This window comes from Miniopterus schreibersii (genome assembly GCF_964146895.1).
Source record: "Miniopterus schreibersii genome assembly, chromosome: 11".
NCBI classification, from domain to species: domain Eukaryota; kingdom Metazoa; phylum Chordata; class Mammalia; order Chiroptera; family Miniopteridae; genus Miniopterus; species Miniopterus schreibersii.
The window spans coordinates 39,962,022-39,975,887 of NC_138111.1; the positions used below are offsets into that span (position 1 = coordinate 39,962,022).

The following is a 13,866-nucleotide window of genomic DNA, read 5'->3' on the forward strand; positions in this document are numbered from 1 at the left end:
CATCTTGCCAAGCCGTGCAGCTGAATAATAGAGATCACAGACTCAGACGCTCGGAGGAGTCAGCTAGATCAGGTACATGATTGGCGTGGATGGCGTCGGGAAGAGAAAAACAAGCGTGGTGGATTAGTTGCCAACATCTGAGCTCATATTTCACCAGCAATGAAGAAAAGAAATCAGTCTTCCCTGGAAAACTCAGAAACCTGATAGCCCTAGGACCATATTCGCTTGCTGCCACGAGCAGCTGGTGGTGAGAGCGGTGGCCCCTCGCACGGCCTGTGTTCTCCCTCCCATCCTGAGAGCCCTTCCCTCTACTCCCAGCTGATGCCCTGACATCCAGCCCCCTGCTGCAGGCTTTTCCCACCAAAGCTCAGAATCCAGATTTTTATGGCAACTCTGTCCATTTTACATGATGTCCTCATATTAGTTTGCTAGGGTTGCTACAGCAAAGTACCACAAACTAGGCGGCTTAAATGACAGAAATTGATTGCCTCACAGTTCTAGAGGCTAAAAGTTCAAGATCAAGGAATCAAAAGGGTTGGATCCTTGCCCGGCCGGCGTGGCTCAGTGGGGGAGCATCGACCTAGGATCCAGGAGATCATGGTTCGATTCCCGGTCAGGGCACATACCCAGGTAGCAGGCTCCATCCCCAGTGGGGGGCGTGCAGGAGGCAGCTGATCAATGACTCTCTCATCATTGATATTTCTATCTCTCTCTCTCCCTCTCCCTTCCTCTCTCTGAAATCAATAAAGGCATATTTAAAGAAAAAACTTCTTTAAAGCCCTCCTTCTGAGGGCTGTGAGGAAGAATATGCCCCAGGCCTCTCTCCTAGTCCTGGTGGTTCGCTGGCATCAGCCAGCCATTGCACTCACACTGCATTCTCCCTCTGTGCACGTCTCTCTCTGTCTCCAAATTTCCCCCTTTTATAAGGACACCAGTCATACTGAGTTTTGGGCCCACCCAAGTTCAGTATGACCTCATCTTAACTAATTATATCTGCAATGACTCTGTTTCCAAATAAGGTCACCTTCTGAAGTGCCGGGGGTTAGAACTTCAACATATGAATTTTGAGGAGATACAATTCAATCCATAATAGCCTTCACTGTAATTTTTTAAACTTTGTGTGTGTGTCAGATAAACATGTCTGTAGGCTGGAAACCCAACTTGCCACCTCTGGGGAGGGATTTTAATGGAAGAATCAGAATGTTAGGCTGAATGGACTAAAAGAACCTCTATTATGCAAGGAAGGTCCAGTGCCCTTTAAACACTGCTGGTGACCAGCCAACCTCGACCAGAACACTTTCCTAATAGAGAATGCATGTGAGCAGCTGGCCTCTGCAACACGCCTTTGTCCACTGAGAACACACGTGAGTGTCGGAGGCAGAGGGGAAGGGTTTTTAAAAAAATTTATTATATTACTTTTTTATTTTAAATAATTTTTTATTTTTCAATTACAGTACATACAATATTATATTTGTTTCAAGTGTATAACCCAGTGATTGGACATCATGCAGCTTACTAAGTGATCACCTTGATAAATCTCGTACCCATCTGCCACCATACATAGCTGTTAGAATATTATTGACTATATTCCCTAGGCTGTACTTTATATCCCCATGACTATTCTGTAACTACAATTCATACTTCTTAATCCCTTCACCTTTTTCACCCATCCCCCACACATGCCTTCCCATCTTTCACCCAGTCCTTCAATCCCCCTTCTCTCTGGCAACCAGCCATTCTCCAGAGAGGAAGTTTTTAATGCCTTTGTAATGATAAGTCTTACCAATGAAACGATCTCTTTCCAAAATATGCCACTGGGGGTCCAGGTAGAAGAGCTATAATACTTTGTTTACTTGATACCTCATTGGAGGATCCATGGGTGGGGCTGCTGACATTTCCTTCAAGTGAACTTGCTGCATGGACCACAGCAGACTGACACCCTCTAGCTGTCTCACGTGTGGATCCACGATAATGTTTGTTCCGCGGCCACATCAACTGGGCTATTCTCAGCCAGTCACCAAGCTTAGCAGGGGCACCCGAGCAGGGCCAGTTTGTCTGACATAGTGCCTTTCAGCAGCTCCTCATCAGCCTGGCCCCTCTCTTTCACAGGCGTCAGCCTTCCAGCCTGTGCTGAAGGCTTTTCCACCCAAGGCTGCACTGTGACTTGTGTGGAACCTAGACATTGTCACCGCCATGAGCACCTTTCTCCATAGAGTATAGGGTGTCCCCCCCAAATGTATACTGATAACATTTAAGCTGATAAAATTAAGCTGATAACTCACTTAATTTCCACTCCTTTTCAGGTTTAACTGATTTCAAATAATGGTGAAGCCAGACTAAGCTTTGAACAAAGAAACTTTATCCTAAAGTGCCACTAGACTTCTTTTTATGGGGATACATAAAAGATAAAGTTTACGGTACAAAACTGGCAACAGTTGACGAATTGAAGGCACACCAATGATTCTTGATGTTTGCAATTCCACTGCTTGAGTTTTCAGCAGTGCCTAGACCAAAACAGTCATCAGTTTGAAAACAGGTGTTACCAAAAAAATTATTCATTTCTGTAGATTCTTTTAAATTTTGAAAATGAACTCTATGTTAATAAACACTGATTTATAATCATTCAAATGTGTATACATTTTGGGGAGACACCCTGTATGTTAAAAATTATATTTTATAATTTCATTGGTATAAAGATGAATATAATCTAGACTGGACTTACATTTGTTATTATTATGTTCATTTTGCTTTTGTTTTTAAAATAAATAAAATATAAACATCCTCAGGGATCCCTAAAACTGTCATGGCTCCTGGGCACTGTGACTACTATGCCTAATGGATACATTGACCTGGCCCAGCTACTCCAGCTCCCCCCTTCATCCCTCACAGCCGTTTCCCCCAGTTAATCTCTTTCACACCTCACCCCACCTTAGTGTCTGCTTCTTGGAGGACCCAAACTGACACAGCCAGGAAGATGGAAGTCATTCTATCCAAGGAGAGGAACACCTCCAAAGACTCTCCGAGACTCTCAGTGAATCTGAGGGAGACCTCACAAGTACAGTTGAAATTATTCATTCTACTCCCAGAGTACACAATAACTGTGCTTAGAGAAATGTCCCAGACCCTGACCCATTATGCATTATCTTCCTCACAATGGACAGAGAGTCTGACCATCTTCTTTAAAGGATGGTTACTCACCTGCTGTGTGAACAACATTTTAATCCCTGAATTTGCAGTTCAGGGCCCTCATTAACAACACATGCACAAGACACTATGCCAAGTGAGCCACAATTACATTTCTGATCCAAAAAAACATCCAGCGAGCACAATGTGACCTGCCCAAAGTGAGTCAGAGAGGCTTCTGGGGATAAGAACAGGACTGCTGACAAGTCTCATATGGAACCACTAGACTAGACCACATACCCCCCGGCCCCCGGCCCCATCATTCGTTTGTTGCCAATGTTGGGTACTATTTACTGATCATCTGAGTAAGACTAAGTTTTTCACTAGAAAACAAAAAGTAGCTCATCATAAGTTTATCATTTCAGTTGAAGGGGTGGGGATGATTCAGAAATCACCAGGTGTCTGTCCAGGCTGAGTCATTGCTGGGTACAATCAGCTCTGAGCAAATGACTGGGTGGCTGCAGGAACCATTTTGTGTACCTTTCCAAGGGGAATGAAGAAGGCAGCCTGGAGTTCTTAGAAAATTATGTCTAGTGTCTGGTTTTATGAGAATTTTCCAGCCCAGTTTAATAAGGCCAACCCTCCTATCTGGTTCTAGAGCCTCCAGAATTTCTGGGAGAGTCAATTTTGATCAGATCATTTACGTTAGAGTAGGATGAAACTAGGTATAGATGGACCCTATGTGGACGGGATCCTATAATCAGCCAAATCATTGGGGATCCTGTAGGCCACAAAGATTTGGAAGTATTACATTTTTAACTGGAAATGAGTCTTTGAGGGGGACAATGGGTTCCTCATAATATTAACAATTACGAAGTTTATTGCCACTCTTTAAAGTCTGAGCTGCTTTGCCATATTCAGACTGACAGCCAGTCTATTTCCCCCTCATTCTGGATTATACACTAAAAGCCTGCAGTTTCAAGGGGAAACCCTCCCCAACAATTTCCAATTCTGTTGAAAGATCAAAACTGGCAATGCTGCCACCCAAAGCCGAGGCCCCTCTGGGTACAATCAGCTTGTGAAGATGACCTCCCTTTCTTGCAGCAGCCCCTGAACTAGCTCCACTTTCCATGTGGAACCAGAGGCCCCTGCTAGTTCACCGTTTCCCCTTGAATTAGGAAAAGGACTTTGAGGGAAGTCCCTGAACTTTTATTTTCAAACAGTCTGGCTAACCAGCATTCCACAAAGATTGCCCTCGGCTTGGCTGCCAGGCCCAAGGCGCCCTCTGACTCAGCCCCGCTGGCCACGTTTGCGCTCTTGCTGTGATGCGCGCATCCGTGTCATGGCTGTCTGGACGGGCCGTCTCCGGGGAAGGGGGATGTCTGGTCTGCAGAAACGTGTGCCAGCTGGAAACATCCCTGGTCTGCTGCCATTATGAGGAGGCAGCACCCGGAGATAGCTAGTTATCACGCCTGCTCTCCTAACCTATGAAGCCGACAGTTTTCTTCATGAACCTTTAGTTCTACGGGTTTAGGTGAGTTTTAGTATAATACAGCCGGATTCTAGTCTTTTTATACAGCTTGTAGGGATGGCATACGTGTAAATGAACATGAAGTGGAACTTCTCCTAGTCTCTGCTAAGACCTCAATGGGTGATAAGTAGTTCTATTTTTTAAAGAGCAGGGCAGACCATGCTGTAGAATATGCTACGTTGTGGCAGACCTGGGAGCTAAGCCAGCTCCACCAGATTTAGCCCACCTCTCCCCTCCAGCCTGTATATATGACAAGGCTAGAGAGGGATCAGAGAGATTGGAGACAGGGTTTCTTTGAAGAGAGTTGTTATGGAGCTGACCTGCCATGTGTTTCCTTTTGACCCCTCAAGGGAAGGGGAGGGAATGCTTCCCTGTTCTTACCCTGATCCAAGGGAGGAGACGTAAGGGAACCACTTGCAGACAGGGTGGAAGAGGGAAACTCCATCTAACCTCCTCCCCACCCCCGGTTGCAGAAATTCCGAGCTCTGCGATTGCCTTGAGCTGTGAGAGGAGGGTGGCAAGAGTTACCGGGAGAACTTGATGAGTGATAACTGGAGTTTGCGGGGTACCAAGGCTAGTGTCTGACTCTTGACTTCCTAGATCTAAAGGCAAGAGGTAGGAGGGACCTGTAGGGGTGCAGCGTGGACAGAAAGGAGTTTGTTGCCAGTGAGCTGTACTTCTGGAGTTTGATGGGACAAAGATTTGAGATTTCCCTTAGCCTAAGTGGGCAACTCAGATGGCAGCTGGGCTAGAGGGCCTTGAAGATCTCTTCTCAAAAGGATTGCATGCAGGGTGGCACCTCCAACAGAAAGGGCTGGCCAGGTGTACCGTTACTTATAGGTGCTAAAGGGGGTTCCCACGGAGTGTGTCCCCCTGTCTGGGAAGAGTGGAGTGGGATTCTCCATTGGCCGTGAGAGAAACGGCCAGCCTTTGGCCTCCTGCAGTACAAAGGGCACCAACTCCAGATTAAACAGCTCTGGTCATATAAAACTTTTTGTCCTATTCCTTTCCCTTTCTTTTCTACCCTCATCATTGCCTCCCCCCAACCCTGGAGGAGCCAGGAGCAGCATGGGGAAAGGGCAAAGGGGAGAAGTATGAAGAAATAAAGCACAAAAGCTCTTTCTATTGCTCTACTGTGCTCCGGCCGGGGGAAGATTGGACTTTGGTGAGATTTTTGAATTTTGACTTGACTGAACTTAATTCTTTAAAAGGAAGCTGTTAATATGGGAAAATGGTAAGTGATCCAAGGATAGGGAAAGGAGATCCAGCAGAGTTTGCACAAAGGCAATGGGAAGAAAATATAAAGGAAAATATTCTGCAATGAACCCAAGGGATCAATGCAGAGAGTGAATGAATAGGTGCTGTTAAGATGATGCTTGAGCTCAGTCTGAACTGAAATGAGAAAAGAGTGTCATGAGTTATGGGAGGATGATCCATCCGTCTCAGGGTCTTCGATGGAATACAATAATTCTGACCCTCTTTTAGGTTTTAAAACCTTAGTCAGCTCCTTCTAGAGTGGCATCACAAGCACATTTGATTTAAAAAATCAGCAAAGAAATGGATTTCTCTCATTATTTTTCCAGCAATCATCTTCTTTCTGCTAAGACAGGTAGAAAACAGTAATGATTTGAGCTGTCAGTAGGTTACCTCCTGAAAGATTTTACTTCATTTCATAAAATATTAAAAAAGAAAAAGATCCATATGGGATGAATCAGAATTGAGTAAGGAAAAGCAAACAATATTCCACCCTATCCAGTATCCCAAATGTGTCCGGCCACAGTTCTTACTGCACACTTTAACCATTTTCATCACTAGACAAGAATTTGGAGACACCGTGCTCATCTGAAAAATCTGACTCACTGTTTGGAGCTAACTGTTATAAACACACAGCCGAATAAAGGAAAATTCATATCCACATCATATTTTTCAGATATTACATGAACTGTTCCCTTCTCTACAACATGAAGGCCAGAGCCCTCCTGGGAGGACGTCCTTCAGCCCCTCTGAAGCCCTCAGGTTTCTGAGCAGGCACACGGCTTCCCTGGCCCCACGCTGTTTGCTTCTGCAATTTTTACCTGAGAGCAAAAGTAAAAACTGCTCCCAGTATACAAATGAACATGAGATGAATTTATATAGAGCAAAATTTGCTGCCCTGGGCAGACATCTGGACCATTTAATCTTTACTTTGCCACCCAAATTGATAGAGCTCAGGGAAAATCAATATACCCAGTAGAAGGCAAATGTAATAAGGAAGGCAGCCTCTCTCTTATTTAGAGCTTTGGAGGTTGTTTTTTGCTTTTTCCCCCCAAGAGTAATCTTCTTCAGACCTTTGAGTCATAGGGGCAGAGTGTTTTTTAAATAAGATATTTAAAAATCTTCAGGACTCATCTGTTTTAGCCCCATTGTATATAGGGAAAAGTTTTACCTAGGAGTCCAGGTGTGAGGAGTGTGAATGCGTGTGAGAGTGGGTGCGTGTGTGCACACATATGTGTGTGCATTGGGTGGGAATGAGAGGGCTGTTTGGCTAATGTTTGGGCAAAACATTAGTCCAAGAGCTGAAGAGAAACTGGAGTGAAATAGCAGAGAAGAGTTGGAAGAAGCGACAGGCATCCAGGCGTCCTGATTGTTACTGGCAGGAACATAACCTCAGATCTAGGGGCTACTCTGCCATCATCATACATCCCACCATTCTCAAGCCCTCTCCAACCATCTAATCAAACATCCACCCTCACGCCTACACACCTTTGCACAGGCTGCACTTATTCACCTGGCAAGTTCCAGTTCTGATGTCACTTCCTCTAGAAAGCCTTCCCTGAACCCCCAGTTCAAGGCAGCCTTTCACTTTTCTGGCCCCATGTCATTTATTTCATACCTGTGTTAGTCATGTGTCACTGTGCATATTTACATAGATTTTGATATTTGAACAATTTGAGAAATGCCATAATATATATTAATACAGAACTGTATTAAAGCACTAAGAAGTCCTAAAATAAAGAAACCTGTTTCTTTTCTTTAGCTTCGTGTTCCCCAGTTTATCTGACCATATCTAGCCCCTCTTCCCTCATATAAAGATTATTCTTCTCAATAACTGGTATAGAAAACAGCATTTTGGAAAAGTTGGTTGCTGTGATCTCTTTGAGGTCAGTGACTGATTTTGCATCACCAGGATATGCAAGAATGCCTGACATATAAAAAGTGCTTATTATGTGTTTATTGAATGAATGAATGAATGAATGAATGAATGAATGAATGAATGGGTGATGAATGAAGAAGCCTCATTCTGGTGTTCAGGCCCTGATTGGACTGACTATAATCTGGTGGATTGCTGGAAGGGAGGTAAAAGTTCTCCATGGATTTCTTCCCTTCAGGCCCAGGATCAGCTACTTCTTTAAGCCTCGGTATTGATATCAAGGGACTGAGCAATGCTAGGGGGAAAAGTTGCCTGCCTTGGGAAGGTGTTTTAGAATAGCCAAGAAAGAAGATAAAAGATAAGAAAATGGAGAGGGGAAGATGGGATGGAGAGAGGAGAGGGAGAGGGAGAGGGAGAGGGAGAGGGAGAGGGAGAGGGAGAGGGAGAGGGAGAGGGAGAGGGAGAGGGAGAGGGAGAGGGAGAGGGAGAGGGAGAGGGAGAGGGAGAGGGAGAGGGAGAGGGAGAGGGAGAGGGAGAGGGAGAGAGGCAAGTGCCTATGGCAGGGATCACAGGGTTCTGTCACCAAGTCTTAGTGTTCCCCAGGGATGACCACATCAATATGCCTATCTCTCAATATAGATACTTTAAAAAATCTCTGGTTAGATATTAGAAATGTCCTATTTTTCTTACCCCTTAGGCCCTTTAGATCTCCTTTTTTCTTTTTTCTAATGCCAAATGCAGTGTGCTTATAAATACTCAGGAGGGACCCAAACTATTTTAAAATAGATCTCAACAGGTGATGAATTTGGATATTTCGATTTATAGCATTAGGTAAAGAGAGAACAGTAAGCTGCTAGACCTCAAAGACATCTTTGAGATCATGGAATTCAAATTTATCATTTGCAAACAGGCCAATGAAGACCCTGAGGAGTTAAGGGCAATACAAAATTAATAATGCCTGAAGAAATGCAGCACTCTGATACCTGAGTCTGGAGCACAAGCGTCACAACTCCCCTTCCTCTATCCCTTGTTGACACAAGTATGGTCAAAATGTCTGTGGTCACAAGTGAGAGTGAGCAAGGATGAGGGTGATGCACTCTTCGAAGGATGGATTACTCCAGCTAACATGGTCAAATAATGATTTGACACTAGTCTACCGGTCTGTTTCCTCTCCCCAAAAATATGTGTGCTCCCAGCCAGTTGGCCCTCACCTCCAATGAGGATGACAAAGGGTGCAATGAATAAATAATCATTAGATCATGATGAGGAGCTACTCAGAGGAGCTGATCTTGGAACTCATTTTTAAGTGATTGGAAAAAGCTCTTGAACACTTCCCCATACTTAAGTTTGTACCTCTGAGATAAGGACACCAAGAATTACTGCAATTTTAATGCATCAGTCTTTCAAGATTTTCTGTACTCCTTGTACTAGATTCTAAATATAGCAGAAAAACAATCTCAACATTAGCTTACTCCCATAAACAAAGAAAAAGTTTCTTTTTTGAAACCCCAAGAGATTGCTAGTTGCTTTATTCATTTAAACAACAATGTCACGAAGTGGTGACATTTTACTGTTTTAAGTTAACCCAATTGTCTTTTAAAATACTCGTGCAGATCCATGGATTAATCTATCACGATTGGTCATCATTCACTCTACACACAACACTCATTTATATAGTATGGGTCCTACAACGGCCACAGTGGAGATGTGCTGTGTGTCTTTAGGGCCAAGATACAGATTATACATATGGAAATCCCAATCTTTTGTCATTTCCCAAAGTGCTAACTAAACCTACCTTACTTTTAAAAGAAGGAAGTGAAAATATTTTGTCTTTTTCTAATCTTAACCCCTTATGTAAATGATCCTAGACATATCTAAAGAAATCGTTTCTGGGGCATCATTTTGTTCTCTTGCTCTATCTTGCCCTTGTCTCCCTTCAGGGGAAGCTTTCTCCTCAAGGTTGAATTTTCCCAGAAGAGAAGCAGTCCACGTGCCCACTAGGGGGCCCTGCTGCACACCACATTCTGGATTAATCTTGGGTTTTTCTTAGCTCATCTCACCGCCCCTTGAAAGGTTCTTAAGGACTTGCTCCCATCATTGGATGATCTATTTTGAGTGATAAGTAACCTAAGATTATTCCAGCCTGGTCTTTAGAAATAAGAAATACTGAACAACAAATACATAAGAACCTAAAGCATAACATGGAAATGTGAAAATAGCAAGACGAGGTCACAGGTGAAGAAAAGCCTTTAAGGAGGCAGCCTTCCTCTTAGCTACAGAGCTCTTGTCCGCAGTGTGTCTTGATCTGATGGCTTGTGCTTCCCTACTCTTCCACCAGGTTTCCCAGACCCCCCTCCCCTCCTCTGTCCTCCCTTCTCTGTTGACAGAGCCACAGTCAGGTCAACGCAAGGGGTGGGAAGAGACGGCAGAAACAGCTATCCTGGGGAAAGGAGTCCATGTGTGCCCGGCTCACCCAGTTCGTTCTTGAAGGTGTGATCCTGCGGGAGAACAGAGTGGGAATTCCGACTAGTTCCTCCTCCAACAAACCAGTTCACGTTGGGGTTCCAGCGGTTCACAAAGCCACAGAGGTGATTTTCTTCAAAGTCACATTCTGGCAGGAGAGAAAGAAAAACACACCTCATGGAGATGTAGCCACACCTGGGTATACCCATACTCGCCGCAGTTTGCTCTCAGATATCAAAATTTGTTTCTCAGTCCCTTTGTCCCCTGGACCCTTTGTACCGGGACTGCTGGACAATATCTGCCGAGAGAGAGGGCTCCTGTGATGAGCCGAGACTGGAATTCATCATTGCCTCTCGGGACTGCGGTTCTTCTGCCTACAAGCCCTCTTGCGCGCAGAGGTACTCACTGCCTCTCTTAGTCTCCATTTCTTCATATGTGAAAGGGGGCAACGTTCCCACCTCATAGGCTGTTAGAAGTGGGGACAGCTCCCAGCACGGTGCCACGCACATGGCTGGGGCTTGGTACAAGCCGGCCAATCTTTTCAGCCATCCTATTTCAAAGCACTGTTCAGGGCAATGCTCTTAGCTCCAGAAATTTTATTGTTCCCCTGTCCTTGTACCTGGTAGCCCATTCTTCCATCTACCTTTCTCCTGATGATGGACAAAATACCCAGAGCTAAGGGTCACCTTGGTGCTAAAATCCCCCGCTTTTCTTGTAAACAAGAACCCATTTAGATAGAATAGGCAGGGTAGGCATATCCTAGGCTCTGGGTCCTTCTGAAGCTACTGAGTAGAAAAGAGACACAAGATAAAAAGATCCCCTCTCCCTTTTTTAGTGGCATTGACATGTTTGCATGGATAAATTGCTCCCCTTCAACAGACTCCTTCAGTAGGAACAGGAAACTCACAAGCCAGTGCTTCCACTGATCCCGTAATCATCAATTAAAAATATGAAGTGTGATTGTGCCAATCATCTCCCACTGGTCCCTTCAGATCTCCACCCCCCTTTTTGTCACCCTGTTCTGTCCTCCAGAGTTGACCAGTATAGACTGTATCCATGGGCTCCCCTGCCCTCTGGCTTCCTGTTGCATTCGGCCAATGGAAGGAGGGGGAAGAAGGAGGTTGGGGCCGTTTATTCCTCCAGTGCCCCCCCCTGTCTGTCAGGTCTCCATGGCTTGGCTGTGTCCATCTCCTGGGGGCTCTGCTCTTGTCAAGTAGGTCTTGCCACAGAGCTAGTGCCTCCAGGTTTGGTACCCCTTCAGATAAAGATGGTAACTGCTCACGAGTCATCACTGTTACTAGTCTTGGATTACTGCACCCTGCCTTGCCAGTTTCCTTTACCCACTCACGCCTTTGTAGTTCCTTGCTGAACTTTCCTCAAATTACTCAGGTTGAATGGACCCTCTGTTTCCACTTTCCAGCCATGACCTTGACTGATAGAATTATCAGTGTGTTTTTACATTAGCAAGCATTGAAAAATTTTAGGATTGTCATTAGCAACTTTTCCATGGCAGCATCTGCTAACCAGTGCTCAACAATTCAGTGCCAAAGACTGACGCAAAGTAAAATAAAAAGCAAAATATTCCTCCATGTGCCGGGCACTATTCTGAGTGCTTTATATGAATTAACTTATTGAATCCTCAAAACATGAGGATTCAATAAGTAGGTAGGTACTATTATTAATCTCATTTTCCAGATGAGGAACTGTGAGAAGCAAAGAGCGTGCACAGAAAGAAAGGAGAGGTGAGAATATGAGCATAAGTTTGACAAGATAAAAGTATTGGCTCTCCTTTTGTGTTTCAAACAAACCAGAAGCCATCAAGTGACTTGAAGAAAGGAAATGAACATTTCTTGGGTGTCCAGCACCATATGAATCACCTTCATATCCAGGATCTCATTAGTCCCCACAGTAATTCTATGAAACTTTTATCCCCATTTTATAGGTGATGAAACAGAGGCTGTGCGGCTCAGTGAGTTGACTGACCAGGCAGGTGGTGCTCTCCCAGGAGTGTCTGGCTAGCCAGCAGGTTGTCTAAGACCCATGCAGTCACCGCATGGGAGCTACAGGGAGGTTCAAGGAAGGAGACTTGGGTCTAGACTCACTGTATCTTCAGAAAATGGTCACATTCTCAGTCTGTTTTCCTTACTTGCATTAGCATCATCATTGGAAGGTCAAAACAGAGAAGCAGGACTCAAGGAATTAGCAAAGGCTCTTTTGTGTTCAGAATGGTCTTTGGCTCTCCTTTCTCTTCCTCTCCACAGCCAATCAACCTCCAAGTACTGTCAGTGCTGAAAAGTCAATCAAATCTACCACTTTTTTTTATTCAAATGCCAATCCCAATGTGTGACCCTTCATTCTGTCCCCTCTGTATGGTCACAATCACTTTCTATGGGTTTTCCTACCTCTCCCCTATTTTCCTTGTTTCTAACTCAATTTTCCACGTGGCAGCCAGAGTCATCATCTGAAAACCACATTTTCAAGGCCCGCCCCTGCAGACTGAGATTTAGCACCTCCCATTGATCCAAGCTCCACAGCCTGGATCCAGACTCTTCCGCAACCAACTCCCCTAGCAGTCCTGATTCTCACGGCAAACACCCTACTTAGTTTCTTGCCTTTGCCTGAGCAGGCCCTGTGCTCTCTCCCCACTGGAGTCTTCCTATCCAGCACCTTCACCTGACTAAATTCTACTCCTTTTTGAAACCCCAGCTCAAATGTGTCTCCTGAATTCAGTCCTCTCTGACTTCCTCTCCTCCCCTCTGCATCTCCACAGAATAGCTTGCCCTTCTCAGGCAGTATTTATCATAAGTAGAAACAGCTTCAGGGGCAGACAAGTAAAAGGTGAGCGACCACAGGACGTGGACTATGTCTTCTCTTTATACCCTCTCAGAAGCTGGCACATAAGAGGCACCCAGTCATTCCAGCTCAAGTGGAGTGGAAGTGACAACGCAGAGGCAATGGGGTGCAGGAGAGCAGCAGAGTAAAGTGAGGGAAAGCGTAATAGGATGCCTGCTTTCCTGGGAAACACAACAAAAGCTGAGTTTGCAGCAAACTGGAAATCATTTTCATTAGAATGTGTTGAGGTTAAGGCAGCAATTCAGGTTACATTTGCTGCATCTACTTGTCTTTCATTAATCCTGCCAGTCCAGGCAAACTCTAATGAGCCTTCCTATGCTAGAGACAGAGAAACAAAATACGCCATTCCAGTGAACCTAGCAAAGAATTTTAACTACTATTAATAATTCAGTGCCTTTAGAATGGATTCAATTCCCTCTGCCAACAGGGGATTTTAGGAAAAGATTCAGGTTCTGATGCAATGAAAATGAAACCCACTTACCAATACAGTAGCCGGTTGTCATCTTGATTTCAAAGAGTGCAATGCTGGCTGTGTTTCCCTGTCCCAGCACACCTTCTATTAAAATCTGCACAACATATGAGGGAAAAGGGAGTTAGACTTCAAAACACCTTGTTTCCTTGGTTCAGTATTTCAGCTATTAGTTGAAAGCTGTTCAGCAAGTCAAGGCAAAACAAGATCACTTGTCTCAGCTCATTGATATTAGATACCAGTTTCATGATGGACTTTATTAAAACAATGTGTGTGTGTGTGTGTACATATATACTC

The 13,866-nt window shown here is 44.6% G+C and overlaps 1 protein-coding gene across 2 annotated transcripts in view; it reads right to left on the reverse strand.

The window, feature by feature from the left end:
* Positions 1-13,866, reverse strand: part of MAMDC2 (MAM domain containing 2) — a gene marked incomplete at its 3' end in the record, with an annotated part of 111,721 nt that overhangs the window by 44,126 nt on the left and 53,729 nt on the right. For both annotated transcript variants that reach the window (XM_081151258.1, XM_081151257.1), the window contains exons 4-5: positions 13,582-13,666; positions 10,258-10,395 (exon numbers count right to left, since the gene is read on the reverse strand). In XM_081151258.1, the coding sequence (XP_081007384.1) occupies positions 10,258-10,395; positions 13,582-13,666 (223 nt within the window). The remainder of the gene's footprint in view (positions 1-10,257; positions 10,396-13,581; positions 13,667-13,866) is intronic.